The following is a 16,480-nucleotide window of genomic DNA, read 5'->3' on the forward strand; positions in this document are numbered from 1 at the left end:
TATATAAAGTAAGTACTGCTGATGTGTGTTGGTGTATTAAAAAATGCTTACAATCTGCTTCCTAGAGTTATCAGTAAGAGAGATGTCTGCTGTTTATTTTGCTGGTCATTGCAAGCACCTAAACCACTACCTACCAGTAACTCAAACTGTGACCATGTCCTTATAAGACGCAGGCTGATTTTGGAACATATATATATATATATATATATATATACACTCACACGCACACATATACACACATATAACTGTGTACAAGGGATGCACTGGAATTGCAGGCATGCAAACAGAAAAGAATTCCATATATAGTAGTTGTGCAGGAGTGATTAGCATGCTTAGATTAAATGCTCATAGGACTACTTAGAATTAGTTAAAACTTCCACTAATTAGATGACTTAATTAGCAGAGGAAGTAGGGTGTAATCTGGAAGTATATAGTAACCAAAGTAGAGACTTGTTAGTAAAAGTTCACAGATGCACTGCTCCTGCTGACAGCAAAAGCTTTACTTACCCATTGATGGGCTGTTTATATGATGTTTGTGTACAAAGTGAGAAGTGTGCTTTGAAGGTTGAAAGAAATGTGACAAGCATTCCTCGCTAGTTGTGTAAGTGTGTGTGTGTGTGTATAAATGATGAGGAATTTGATGAAAGAAAAACTGCATATAGAGTAAATAGATATAGTGTACAACAGAGGAGACTGCACTTGTATGGACATGTGATGCATGTGGATGGCAACTGGGTTAAGAAATGTCAAGCTGTCTGTGTGCAAAGAATCTCCAGGTGAAAAAAGAAGACCAAGGAAAATATGAGAAGAAGCTGTGATCTTGGGAAGTTGAACCTCGTGAGAAGATACTAGAAAGGAGTGCAACAAATGACAAGACACTCTGCTGAAGAAAACCCAGCCAATCCATGCAAGCACCAAAAAATAAAATAATAATAATTGTGATAAAACTGGATGTGAAATGATGTTGATAATGATATTTATGTCTACATATGTATATGCTTATGTATACTTATATGTGTGTAACTATATACTCCTCTTCATTCTGATGAAGTTTCATCTTTTCAGTTAGCTAATTGCAAGTTCTGATAGATGAGACTTCAGTTTTTGATCTTCAAAGTGAAATTCTCTTGTAGATTCATTACTGCTGTTACTATTTCCTCTTCTGTATATTACATTTGTCATTCCTACATTGTTGGATAAATTTGTACTTGCAAGGTTTTCTTTAGCATGTGTATATAAAAGTATATAACAGCCTATTTCTCCATGACGGATATAAAAGTCTTCTATGATGAATATGGTGGGTAGCAGAATACATTTTTGTGTAATTTTGCATGATATACATACACATGTATGTACATACATATGCATGCACATATTTGACTGCACTCAGTGTTGATTCACCTGGGTGTGGAGCAAGTTAAATAAAGCATTTTGCTCAAATACTTATTAAAAAATACATGTACACAATAGCTATTGTCAATGCATTTCACATACATAAAATGAAATAAATATTCTTTAAAAAATAATAATTATAGTAATTTACAAAGATGTCTTTGAATCTTTGAGATGTCTTTTCTGTGAATATATTTCTTTCATTCTTTACATATTTGCTAGATTTTTTCTATTTTATTTTATTTACATAGCACAGAACATAACCTCTAAAAACAATGTTTGGTAAAAATATATACAGTAGCTGAACTGCAATTAGCTTCTCCCTTCTCAAAATTTAAAGCCAGTAATTCTCCAGCTATTTTATATGCTACTAATTATATCGCTATTCTGGGAAAAATTGAAGTAACTGCTACTTTTTTTTTTCCCATTTTTGTTTTACTTGATTCTGTTTTATAACTATTTACTCAACAAATTAATCACATTTCAACATTTATGCTCGTTGATTTGTGCTGCTAGTTTCACAGGAATTGCAATATGTCACTTAGTAATATGTAAAAGAATTTTAATTCTCATTTAAGCTGATATTTTAAATAACCGATATTTTCATTGGCACTATCCGTATCTGTTGTTCCTTTTTGACTGTTGCCTGTAGGAGATAGTTTCTAATTCAATTCCCTTGTCCCTTTGCATTTTCTAATCCTGGAGTTCAATTTTACCTTAAAATAAAAGGGAAAAAAAGGTTTATTCAAAAAATTGCTAGGGTTCCTTATTTCTGTAAAATTGCTTTAGACACAGTGTTTTTGTTTGTTGTTTACAAAATGAGATTAATTCTACATCATATAGTTGGCCCATCAAATCAACTCTGCCACTCACTGTTATTAGTTTTATTTATTTTTTATTCTTAATATTTAATTTCTGATATTCACTTACATAACTGAAACCATATCATAAGCTGATCTTTAATAAGATTTACAATAATTTTGGTGTTTTCTCTACAGAATCTTACTGAACTAAACCTAGCAATACTTATCCTCCCTGCATGCCTATAGATATGGCTTCCTGTAGCAAAGAAGGCTTTTGTTGTTGTTGTTGTTGTAGTGTATAGCTTGTTAATACAGTGGTAGAGCTAATTTTTGAGCAGCCATTCAATCTTTAAGAGAACTTTTTACCCAATTGACACAACGATTTGTATTCAATTTTACTGCAAAAGAAATTTCTTTGACTATTTCTTTATCAGTTCAAATTTATTTTTGAGATGTGTTCAACTCTGGAATTTTGTTTTTAGTTGGGTTTTTTTTTCCTTGTATTATTATTATTATTATCATCATTTTCATTATTATCATTGTCAAAATAAAGTATAAGTTAAATATGGGGAAGGGGGTTAATATAATCGACTAAACTCTTGTTGCACCTATGGTAGAAACAACAACAGCTTCTAGTACTTACCACCACCACCACCACCACCACCACTACTATTACTACTACTACTGCTACATTGAAGGGTGACAGAATGACAGCTACATTAGAGCATTGATGATATTTAGTTTATTAGATTTCTTGAATTATTTATTATATTCTTCTACTTTGCGTTTAATCGCAACTGTGGTTTGCTTTGTTCCCTCAGGGTCAATTAATCATGCCATGCTACTTAATAAATTTGTAATCGTCTACCTTTGTGAGAAATTATTATTTAATCAAGAAGGTTAAGGTTGTTTGCACAATTGTACTAAGTTACCTACAAAGACTTGAGTCTATTTGATTACAGAGTTTAAATCCTGAGCTTGTTATCTATTCAAAAAGAAGAAAATTACAAGTGATACATTGCTTTGCCTAGAACTTTCATCTCCTGATAGATTCATAGGAGCATCATTGTGACATATAATATGTTTTGGACTGTTTTAGACCAAGCACAGCTCTGACCAAAACTGATTTCTTCTAGAAAAACACAAACAGCCATAAAAAAAATTCAACAACTTCAGGAAGGATGAAAGGCAAGGTTGACCTCAGCAGTATTTGAACTCAGAGCACAGAGGGCTGGAACAAATACTACAAGGCAATCTGATGCTTTAATAATTCCTCTTTCTCTGAAAATTTGTCCTTATGTCAGTTAAGAGTTAGCAAGTGCACTGATAGAATGAAGTAACTTAAGCCTTTTGTTATTGATTTCATCAGTGAGGAGAGAATGTTCAGAGCTGTTATAATGTTTAACTGATAATTTTTGATATGTTTGCGCGAAGTAAAAATTGTATTAATTAATTGTGCTATTAAATTATAATCAGTGTGAATCAGGAAATTGTGTTTCCTGTTAATGTTGTATTAAAAACAAGATTTTGTTTTACTTTTCTCAAATAACTCAGATTTTTTATTGTTACTCATTTGAAAATTTTGACCCTTTTCTGTTAGTATTGCAAGTTTGTGATTTCACATTTCAAATACAAGAGCAGTGGTTCTTAATTGAGGTTCATTTGACCCCTGAAGGTCCATATAAAATTTGGGTGGGTCCATGCAAGCAGAACTGTGTCCACAACAGTATGTTAAGGTCCCATGAAAAAATTTGATTTAAATGTATTTATTACAAGAAACAGCTAGGTTTCTTTCTCTAATGTTTTACATAATTCAACCCACACAAGTTAATGTGTGAAAAACAAAATAGGAATTTTGAAAAAAGCACCTATAAAACTAGTTTTTAAACATCAAATGGTTATGGGGGTTCTCTAGGATGAAATAGTAATCAAAGGGATCCATAGATAGAAATGAGTGGGTGAGAACCACTGAGCTAGAATGTGCATGAGTGTGAGTGTGCTTTATAGAATTTTATCTCAAACCTATCTTTACATTGCTATTCCATATCAAAAGTTATATAGTCATGAAGCCAGTTTTCCAATTAGCGTTCACCTACCCAAACAATTAGCTAATTGATCAATTATATGATTACTGACTAAACCTGACACCCAAGGCAGTGGAATTTACTTTGCAACTAAGGTGAAGTATAAATAATGTTTAGAAGCTAAAGAAAGGGTTCTTAGCTGTTATTTTGGATACTTTGGCAACAATAATAGCTGAGTTGATGATAATTAATGTGATTGTGGATAGTTGTTTTATTTTGAGATACACTATGAACATAGTTGTGGCTAGAGTTGAGTACTGTCAAAAATCTGACTAATATAATGAACTGTAAAGGAAGTTTTCGTAGATCAGGAAACAGCTGATACTCCTAACCTAATTCATTTCCAAAACAAGATTCCAGTGTATATCTCCAGGTTCTGCTGCATAAAACAAACTACAGATATCCCCACTGGATAAGACATTGTTCTGCTGCAGTTTCTGCCACTAAGTTAAATTCTTCCTAATCCCCGTAACTTAGCTGCTCAGCAAAAGAACTCAATAGAATAAGTACCGGGCTTTAAAACAAAGAAAAAACTAAGCACTGGAGTTGATTCATTCAACTAAAAATTTTTCAAGGTGGTGCTCCAGCATGGCCATAGTCTAATGACTGAAACAAGTAAAATATAAAAGACAATATCAACAGTACTGTTTGCTACAGTGAGTTAAATCACCACTTGTTGCTGCATGGGTACTGGATGTTGAGAATCTAGTGTATTGTGTCTAAACCCTGAGACCCCAAATACTAACTAATGTTGGTATTTGGGGTCTCAGGGTTTAGCCCTAACACACTAGATGTGCTTGAGAAGACCTGTTGAGTCAAGTAAAATCATTGTCATGGCCAGTGTCACTGCTGCCTAACTGGCATCCATGCCAATGGCACGTAAAAAGCAACATTTGAGCATGGCCGATGCCTGTGCCGGTGGCACGTAAAAGCACCATCCAAGCATGGTCGATGCCAGTGCTGCCTGACTGACCCCCATGCCGGTGGCACATAAAAAAGCACCTCAGCACTCTCGGAGTGGTTAGCGTTATGAAGGGCATCCAGCTGTAGAAACCTTGCCAGATCAGGTTGGAGCCTGGTGCAGCATCCTGGCTTGCCAGTCTTGAGTGAAACCATCCACCCATACCAGCATGGAAAGTGGACATTAGACAATGATGGTGGTGGTGGTGGTGGTGATGGGGGATTAGTATTATGTATAATAGACTAGTTAAAAAGACCATTTAGCAACAGGCAGTCCAGTATCATGATAAAGGTGGCTTGTGCTCCTTTCTTAGTGAAGTTATCTTTGCACAATGTCCTATAGCCTGTGGAGATCATTGTTTGTAAACGATAACAAGAACCAAATTTTACTTTGTAGTGAAACTAGTAATTTGAAATATATCTTGGAAATTACAATTTATATGAATATCTTATAGTTTATTCAGCACTTAGATATTTTTTGTTTTTATTTATTTATGTTTCAGATAAAAGTTGAAAATTGTATTTTTCATTAGAAAGTCTCATGTATAATTTAGTTGATTTTAGGAGAATAATCTAATAGAGTCTCAATGTTTGTAATGAATGAATATTAATCCATTATATTTATGAGTGATAATTTCTTTTTCTGTAATATAATTAAAGAACTTAAATATAATTTTATAACTAGCATTATGTGGTGAATTCTATTGTTTCTAAACTTCCAAACTTTTAGTGTTGATTCTGATAAAATTTAATGGAAGAATTTTTAAATATGTCTATTCTAATGCATCATAATATGTTTTATGTGGTATAGAAATTCTTAACAGTTTTACCAACTTTTCCATTAAACTTTAAACTGTTACTAAATAGGGGACATAGCTGAAATAAATGGAGAGAAAATTGAGAAGAGTCTTAAATTTTATGGAAATTGGATAAGTAATGTACTTAGAGATGATATTTGATTTGTAATCTCAGAATAAAGGGGAGACCTAACAAAATTTGGTTCTAATTCAAAATAGCTATCATTAACCCTTTAGCATTTAAACCAGCTATATCTGGTTCAAATATTCTACCTGTTTTAAGTTCAAATTGGCCAAATCCAGTCTCTCTTACCTACTCTACAATGCCATTCTAGAAATAAACAATCACATCATTGAGATTTCAAAGCTATGAGATGATGCAGGATAAATTCTAAACAATGTGAATAAATAAGCATTACATTTGACAGAATAATGTGAATGTGAGAGGGTGAAGGAAACTGCCCCGTGGGATTAGATTATAAGAGATTCAGAATAAATGGAATTTTGCTATTCTAGCAAACCAATAGTTGAAAAAGTCAATTGTTATATATTCGTAACATCTAAGCAGTTGGTAAGAGACTATCTGCACATTCTTCCTTTTTCCTTATGATCTATCTATACTCTTGTAATAACTCAGACCTCATGTTTAAATATATAAATGTCATAATCTAGCTTGGTACCAGTTGTTTGCCTGTTTATATTTTTATTCTATTATACTTGTGTCTGTTCAAACGAAAAATTGCATATAGCCAGTTATCGTTAGGCAGCTATATATATATATATATATATATATATATATATATATATATATATATATATGTGGAGAGAGAGAGAGAGAGAGAGAGAGAGAGAGACTGAGAGTAAAATGAGAAAAATCTATATATATGTATGTATTGGCAAACAAGTTAAAATTTTAAAAGACATAGTTTTACACACAGGTAGCTGAAATTTTGCATTGAGACACATACACTTTCAAAGAGGGAAATCATAGACTATGTAAGAGTTTTTTTAATATTAACCAACGGTATTTCTAACAAGAAACAACAAGCAAGAGAAGTCTATGATTACGTGTTCTGAGATGTAGCAGTAACAGGCATATATCTCTTTTGTTGTTTTTTCCCCCTAATAGTCTCTTACTAATTCTAGTGATTATTCATATATTAGTAACATTCAATATTTTGAAGATTTGCAGTAGCTGTGTGACTGCATATGGCTGATCTGGAGTCCTGAATTTACAACTGACTTTGTGGTGTCTCCCTAAGGCAAGGTACATAACCTTACTCATCTCAGTTTACTCGACTGATAAAAATGGCTTTCACTCATCCTTCACAGTTGGGCTTATGGATGGAAAGGACAATGTGAAACAACAACAACATTTCCTTATCTTAATTGTGCAGTGCAGTGTAATTATTGCATTATCTTTCTGTATTTCTAAGTTGAGTGTTTGTTATTACATAGACTGGTTGGCTTAGTTTATGTAGATAACAATGTAAATATTCATGTTGTGGTTGCAATATGAAAACTACTACTACTACTACTACTATTACTACTACTACTACTACTGATATGTTGAAGGTTTCATTTCAAGATTTCTTCAAGAACATTTTACTTCTTCGTAGCAATAGAAAAATCTGAAGTTGCCTCATGGCATCTTGAGTGCATACAAAGGGGGGGGGGGGGGTAAAGAAGAAAAAAAAAGAAAGAAATGGCTCATTTTTGAAGATTTCTATCTATTTTTCAATGTATTATCTTGGGTACAGTAAGTGTTGGTTTGGAAGTTCTCTTTAAAGTCTTTAGTTCATTAAGGTTTTTTTTTTTAAGTATTCTAAACTTCAAAAAATAAAATGAAGCCTAAACATATAATTCTATTTCCATTATTCTTGACAGTATTCTCGATGTTACTTTCCAAAAGCAAAATTTCATAGATGAAGTTCAAGTCTAATTCTCTAATAGTATCTTTTTTTCATTTTTTTTTATATTTTAGTTTAGCATATTTTTGTTTGGCATTATTGTTTATGTTTTTTTGTCCATCATGCAGTTGGTTCTTACACTGATATTCCACCTATAATATTTTCTTGTGATTTAATCTCTTTAATTTCAGTTCTCTATATTTTCCTCTATTTAATGTACATGTACTTCAACTGAACCTGGATGTGCTATAAAATACAGCATAAATCTTTCCTAAATAAGACTTTTTTTTTTTACAAGCTAAAAGAATATTCTTTTCAAACTGCTTAAATAAAATAAAAACTTTCAATACAAAATATTTGATAAGAGCAAAACACAGAGAAGAAAAAATATATAGTGAGGGGATTTACTTTTATTTTTTTGTTGTTAATTTAATACTTTTTCTTTAATTCCATTTTTATAACTGTCATTTTATACATTTTATATTCTTTTCAAATATTGGTTCGCCAAGTATGGAATATTTTTAACTGCTCATTATCTGTTGGTTTGGTGAGACTCCTCTTTAGACTTCACTAACCTGAAGGCAAATAGCTTGAATTAAAATTCACTTTTTAAATAAATAAAAAAAAAAGGAAAAAGTAAAAAAAGAAAACACAGCTTCCACTCTGCATTTCATGCTTCTATGAAATAATAATTCTATTGAAGTATTTAAAAAGCATATTTTCTCTATCATTGAAATCTTTTGTGTTGTTTTAGAAATAGAATGAAGATATCCACACTTTGAAAGAAAATGAAAAAGAATTGTCAGCAGAAAAATAACATAAAACTACTGAAAGTGCATGTTCTTTAGATGTAGAGTTCAATACACGTTTTAGTTTGATAACATATAAGTTTGATTTTTCTTTAATGTTTTCAAATGTTGTCTTGCAAAAGATATAAAGGCTTAGGTATAGGTTTAGTTTTTATTAATTTACATTTCATATCAGGTGCTTATTTGCTTCTGTTTCATTTTATTACTAATATTGATAGCAAGTTTTGTTGCAATAGTTTTCTTTTAGAACAGAACTTTTACTTTGTTTTTGTCTTGTTTTTAAACTATTCATGTTTTGACTTGAATAAAAAGCTACTAGTGTTGTAGTGAAGTAACTTTACATTAAAAATTCAAACAGTTTTGACAGTACAAAAGATTTTATAAATACTGTGAATTATTCTAGAGTCAATATTTAAATAATAAAAGTGTTAAATGTCTAATATCAATAACTGTACTTCTTCCTTTTGTCTCTTTAGAAAAAGAAGTTATATCATACAATTAGAATTGATATTATTAAATATTTTCTCTTACTATTTTTGAATTTTTTATATATAATTTTTATTTATATTTACTTTTTCTCACTTGTATAATGTACAAACAAGAAAGCTGTGTGAATATCTAAAAATTAGAAGAAAAAAAATTAAAAACAAAGGGAAAACCTTGCAAAAGCAATGTGAATTTACCAGTTAGGAAAAAGTTTCAATAAATAATTCAGAATGTTTATTGATCTCCCAATATTCTATTCAGATTGAATCTTATAATCTTTTGATTGTTTTGCCTTTTTTTTTATCATTTGATTGCTTTCTATTATTTTACATTGTGTTGTAAAACAAACAAAATTATCTCACCATATTTTTTTTTTCTATAACAATCAATTTTTGTCTCTTAAAAATGATAAGAAGCTTTCTCTCTATTTTCAGGAGGAGATGATGTTCAACAATTGTGTGAAGCTGGAGAGGAAGAATTTCTTGAGATTATGGCTCTGGTAGGCATGGCAAGTAAACCTCTGCATGTTAGACGTTTACAAAAAGCACTCCAAGAGTGGGTAGCAAATCCAGGTAGGAATATTTGCTTTATTCTTGTAGAGTATTTACTTGGTAATCCATTTAATATCATTCCTCCCCCGGAACTTTAGCTCTTTTATTTGTTTTAATAGAAACAAGATGAAAATAACAGTTGAAAACTAGATTTTTTATCAGATACTGAAACACTATCAGAGATACTACATGGGAGATATAAGGCATATTCCTTATTTATAATAAACATGTACCTACATGTATTTCATAAAGGTCTCTCTATACACAAGCAGATTGAACATCTTTATGAAAAAATTCTAAAACCTTGTTAAATATTATCAACATTTATATATAAATCTTTGCAAACATGTTTCATGCTGGTTTTATCAACTGAATCATATTGATCCTTGCTCTGTATAGATCAACCCTATACTCGTCTTATTATTCCTTTTTGAACTCTCATTTTACAAAACACTCTTCCAAGCAGAAACTCAAAATATTAAAAAAATATATCAACAACTTTTCATTCAGTTATTTTCTTCAGTTTGGCTTGCAGCTGAGTAAACACATACACAAGGATACAAAATAGTTTATATTGTTAAAATCTCTACTTGTGGCTTCATATATATCTCAGTGCTGCCTTCCATTCCTCTACTTTTTCTGCTTCATGATAGCTTTGGAGCCTACAGCCCCAAAGAAATATAAATACAATAGTAACGTTTTACCATCATCATTTCCATTAGATTGTACTGAAATATCTCTCTCTTAAAATCCTGCAGAATCTCTGTTCTAATCCATAGTTGCCTTTGTTCTTCAAGTACCCCCATCCATGGTACCCCACACTTTAGTTTGATATTTTGTATTTCCAGTTTCTGCATATATTATATCTGTAGTTATGTATTTATAAAGATAAAAATTCATTTAACCCACTTTCTAGAGCAATAAATAGAGTCAATATTTTGATGTTTTATCAATTTGTGATCTGCCTTCTTGACTTAGAGGCACTGGAGAGCAGACAGGAATTATGATATTTATAATTTTCTCAAGGGTGTTTGAGGTATAAATGAAATACAATCACACACATGGTTTATACAGAATTTTATATCTATAGTACGACACACATTATTTCAAATTCTATAAAGGGCCAAAGTATCTCTCAATATTTTCATCTGTTCATAGAGTGGTGAGCTGGCAGAATCATTAGCATGCAAGGCGAAATGCTAAGTGGTATTTCATCTGTCTTTACATTCTAAGTTCAAATTCCGCCAAGGTTGACTTTGCCTTTCATCCTTTCAGAGATGCACGGAGCTTAATGAAAATGTTTTAAATAGTATATATAATGTACTGAGCTGTGATAGAAAATTCAGCAAAAAAAGTACTCCATCTGGTGATAGATAAATATCATTTATTTAACAGTCACAATACGGGTATTAAAGTGCTACTAATAGTTTCATTGTTCGTTATGATATGTGGTTTGCACCTGAAGAATATGTTTGAGTTTTCTCAATGTATGAAACTATTAGTAGCGCTTTAATACACGTATTGTGACCGTTAAATAAATAATATATATATTTTAGTCCCTGTCTGCAGATGAGACAATTTATAATTGCTTAAACAAATGTAATTGGATCTTAAAAACGTGGAGATTTTTAATTTACAAATGAAGTATACAAAAGACATGGCTGTGGAATTTTTATATAAGATGGAGTATGTTGATGGAAATTGGAATCATGAATTGGTAGAGTTTAAAGTCATAGCAACAAAAGAAGACTCAGATTAGACTTCCACAGAAGAGTCATACTCACAGTTATGATGGTATAGATGGTAGCCCTGCTGACCTTAGAAAAGTAGGTGTGTGTGTGGCAGCAGCAGCAGTAGTAGTAGTAGTAGTAGTAGTAGTAGTAGTAGTTCAGGTTTGATAACTTTCTTGAAGAAAAGCAGTTTTCTCTGTCTTTTACTTCAGCAAGAACCTCAATTGATTTAAATGCTCCATAGTTTTACTACTGTTATTCATTTAATTGTGTATTAAGAGATGACAAGCAGTTTAATCTCAAAACAATAGAATTCCATAATAAATACAAGTAAAACTGTTACTTTGCTGGCAAACATTCTTTTTCCTTAAGTTATTAATATTAAATGTTTTCTAATTTTAATACATATAACAGAAAGCATTATTAGCCTGTAACACCTACAGACGCACCTGCACACATATGTCCATACTTAGAAAATATGTTTGTATGTGTGGTGGGAGTTTGTACGTACAGAGAAAAAGCGACAGGCTTCTTTCAGTTTCCATCTACTGAATCCTCTGATGAAGCTTTAGTCAGCTTGGGGTTATAATATCAGTAGCTTGCCCATGACGTCACACAGTGGCACCATAGGTAAGTTTCTTCTGATATATCCCCATGTGACTGAGAAAGGAGTCTCTTTACTATGCAGTCATATCTTCATATACCATGCAACCATACCTGCTTGTGTGTGTGTGTGTGTGTGTGTGTGTGTGTGTGTGTGTGTATATATATATATATAGATATATATATATATATATAATCACGTGCATTTTCATGTTTTTATTGTTTGTATTTTCTAAGCAGCTCCTCTGTATTTGAGATAACAAGCTATTATCACCTTCCATTCTTGCTGCATTTTTGTTTTCCCAATTAAATATTTCTGATCCAGAAGTTTCTCCTTGTTTTCTCTGCATATAACACAAATACAATATCTATCATCATCAATCTCAGGTTTTGTGAAATATAACAATCTTCTGTATTAACACCTGCTCAAAGTGGAAGCTTTTTCTGGGTTTTTTTTCCCCCTTATATATTTACTCACCATATTCCACTGATTTAGCCATCGTCTAGCCTCTGCAGTTTTGCAGTTCAAGCTCCAATCTGACAATATTTTTTGGAAGCAATCAGCTAAAAAAACAATGTTAAGTGTTAGGTTTTTAACAATGAATATTACAGAAACTTGCATTAGAAGTGGTTTCTAATTCACATATTGAGGTGTTTAAAACCAAGTAAGGAATGGTATGGAGTCTCAATTAAAAATTGAAGATTATTAATTTCACCTTAAAATTTTGCGTAATCATACAGATATAAGTAGGAATATTTCAAAACCATTATTCTATAGATTATATCTATGAAATAGAATTCTTTGGTACTTTAATATTCAATTCTTATTATTTTGATGTTCAACACAGAAGTATCCGTTGCAATTTAATTTCAACATTAGGAAATTTTAAAGTTTCTATGCCTTTATTGTAACCAAATTATGTTTCAAGTTTGAACAGTTGCATTAAATGTACATCAATTTTTTTTTATGTTACATTCTTAAATAATTTGTTATACACTAAAATTCTATCTGATGGTTAAAGACAGTAACTCTGTTATTATCGTATTTAATGTTTTGTCATACCTGTAGGGATTGAATTGGTTCAATTAATGTATATCAGGTTTGTTTAGAGCTAGATACCCTAAATATATTTATAATGAGTTAGTAAACTCTATAGTATTGACTAAGTCTGCTACTTGTTTTGTGGACAAGCATATAAAAATTTGAGTTGCAGCCATGCAGTTTTGAGTTTATTCCCGCTGCATGGCACCTTGGGTAAGTATTTTCTGTAGCCCCAGGCCAGCAATTGCCTTGCAAGTGAATTTGGTTGAAGAAAACTATACAAAACCAATCATAGATCTGTGTGGTGAGAGAGAGAGAGCAATTGATAGATAGATAGACAGATAGATTGATTCTTTATACAAGACCATGTCTCAAAATTTAAGAAAAAAGCTGCGGAATGATAGTTGTTAGAAAAACGCAACACCTATATAAATGTTAGATTGTTCAACTAAATTAATGAAGCCCAGTTTGTCTTAAGATATAGTGAAGCTAGTTCATCAGTGCTGGATATCTTAGTATATTAGTTAAGTGCTACTAACACAAAATAAAATAAAGTAATTTAGAGTGAATTATGGCAATTTAGATTGATAGAATGGTGTCATTTGAATATATTTGTCCAGTTCAAGCTGCTTCACAAGATAATCATAAAAAGGAAGATAAGGTATCTTTATATATCATCATTTCCGCTAAATAAATGTGCTACAAGATTATTATTCCATTTTATTCCCTGAGATTGAGTAACAAATTTGTTTATACAATAATGAGTTTCTATTCAAAATAACTGATTTGAAACCATTCCTGTAGTGTTTAGTAACAATGATATCTTACATCTTATCTGTAGTATCAGTCAGATTTTTGAGATTTAACAACCTTAAAGCTTGCCAAAATATTGATTGCGTCTGGAGTGAACATATGAAAAGTCACTTTTCAATCCATTACCTACTTATTTCTATTTCAACCAAAGATAAGGTTCAATAAACTTTCTTCCAAAACATTGTTAAAGAACTGACAGAATTGCTGACAATTCTTTCTTATAGAATTTACTTCTGGATGGAAGTTTAAGTTAGCCAATAAATTGCTTTATAACTTTGTATCTTTTTATTGACAAGAATTGGCAAAAGTCCATTCTAGTCTCTTTAGGATGGAGTCTCTTGGGGCAACTTCATTCAGACATTTTCATGCCCATTTTAATTTTATTGATTTGCTTTAGTGGCATCAATTTTGATGTTACCAATAACCTAAACAACTCATTGGACATCCTCCTCCACCATTCACTTACAGTTGCCACAAGTCTGTTTTCAAAACATTTGGTTAGCTCTTTGTAGGTAACAGTTAATCATTTTACCATTATAAATTGGTTTGGTTTAATATAGAGTATGCAATTGTAAAAATTTCTACTGTAAACACAAGTCAAATTAACAGCCAAAAATTCAAAAGTAAAGTAAAAGAAAAGCTTATCAGAAAAAGTAGCCAGCCATAACTAGAGATAATCTTGTGACTGATACTGTCCAACTGTTACTTCTATATTTGATTTGAACTCTGTCGAGGAATTGCAGAGATGTTCCACTAATACATAAAAAGCAACAGAGTTTTTTGCATTAACTTATCAAGATTTTGTTTGTCGATATTCTGAATTTCTATAACCAGTCTTCCTTGCATTGTAGTTTTCTATGATTGCCAAATGTAGGTCCTAAAACAAACATTTATATTTTCAGCTGCATTCCAAGGTCCAGTTGTTGGTTCATCAAGTCCAGCTCCTGGAAGCATCAGTGCCACCGTGAGGGATCAAACTGCTGTTAATACTTATCCTACATTGCATTCCACACCTCCCATTGTGAATGCTCCTACATGGAACCCTGCCACACATCCGCCTCCTCGTAACATCAGTCCTGCTAACACAGGTAGCTCATCAGGTGCTTCACCCCAAGCCGACATCAAAGTAGAGGTAGGCTTCTCCATTTGTTAACATCTTTTGTATTCTTGTTAATGTTTAATCGTTATTCTTCCATTCTCACCGTTATTGGTGGTAGTGGTGGTAGTGGCAGTGGTGGTGGTGGTCTCTATTTACAGTGGTAATTCTTAACAAACATATCATTTATCTTGTGTTAATGATATTTAGAGAAATTAATAAATTAAATTCAAGATTTTTTGTAGTTGAGTTAATGTAGAAATGATTTTATTCAAAGTCAATATGTGGGCCGTATTTCTGCACCCTACTGAAACTAACAAGTATTCATGGTTTTAATCTCTGAATCATAACATTAGCATCTTATCATAAATGTTTAACTTTTGAAATTTTAAAATATTTTTTTGTTAATGTTCGAAGTAATCAAAGGAATAAAAAATATTACTGAAATATTCCAAGATTACTAAAACATTAGAATGGATGAAAAGTTGAACTCTATTCTGCATTAGAAATTATGGTAGTGAAGACGAATCGAAAATTATTTTAATATCCTTGCTTGTATTACTTTGTACTATTTTGACCCAGTTTACTGCTTCCGAGGTAGAACCCTGAAAACTATTTGGAAATTTGACTAAACCATGCCATTCTCATCAAACCCAATGATACTGGCTTCAGTTGTAAAAAGGCAAAAAAAAAAACTCAGTTCTTAAGGTTTTGTGTTAATTCACAGAAACATAAAAGTTCATTGACTTGAAATAATGTTTTAAAGTTAGGAAATTTCCTAAATCTCTTTTATATTTCGTTTTGAACTTAATTTCCTGAAGGAATATAATTATCAATTGTATTTTGCAAAGTAAAAGGTAAAATTGTTTAAAGTCTTCCAAATATTTTCAAATGAATTAAATCCTCTTCATCCATTCAACATAACACATTTACAATTTGTAAATTGCAGTTATTTTAATTGTTGCCTTTGAAGTTATGATTATAAAATATGTTTGATAATTCAGTTTCATTAGCTTTCATTTTTAACGCTGTCTTTTTTAAAAAAACCCAATTAGTTACAATGTAACTTAATAATAATACATATCTTAAAAAGAATTATGCTCTTTCTTGGGTAGCAAAATTCTAATTAATAATTTTTGTCTTTAAAAAATTTCATTGGCTCCTTGTGATGAAAGACCTTATCTACTGCTATGGAAACACAGTTTAAGAAGTACAACCGAGGATCTTTAATGTCATGTCTTTCAAGAAATTTCACTGACCTATCAGAGCAGATCTTAATAAAACCTTTTAGAGGCTTCATTGTAAATGTCAGGGATCCACTGCCCAAATCATTGGTTCAATAACAAGGTTTTATGGCTGATCAGTTCCCTTATATTGGTTTAGTAATATGGTTTTATGACTGAT

At 31.5% G+C, this 16,480-nt stretch overlaps 1 protein-coding gene across 24 annotated transcripts in view; it reads left to right on the plus strand.

The window, feature by feature from the left end:
* Positions 1–16,480, plus strand: part of LOC106867422 (uncharacterized) — a 224,507-nt gene that overhangs the window by 111,627 nt on the left and 96,400 nt on the right. For all 24 annotated transcript variants that reach the window (XM_014912293.3, XM_014912297.3, XM_014912296.3 and 21 more), the window contains 2 exons: positions 9,676–9,813; positions 14,883–15,112. In XM_014912293.3, the coding sequence (XP_014767779.1) occupies positions 9,676–9,813; positions 14,883–15,112 (368 nt within the window). The remainder of the gene's footprint in view (positions 1–9,675; positions 9,814–14,882; positions 15,113–16,480) is intronic.

The sequence above is a fragment of the Octopus bimaculoides genome, chromosome 16 (genome assembly GCF_046866305.1).
Source record: "Octopus bimaculoides isolate indiv1 chromosome 16, ASM4686630v1, whole genome shotgun sequence".
NCBI lineage: Eukaryota > Metazoa > Mollusca > Cephalopoda > Octopoda > Octopodidae > Octopus > Octopus bimaculoides.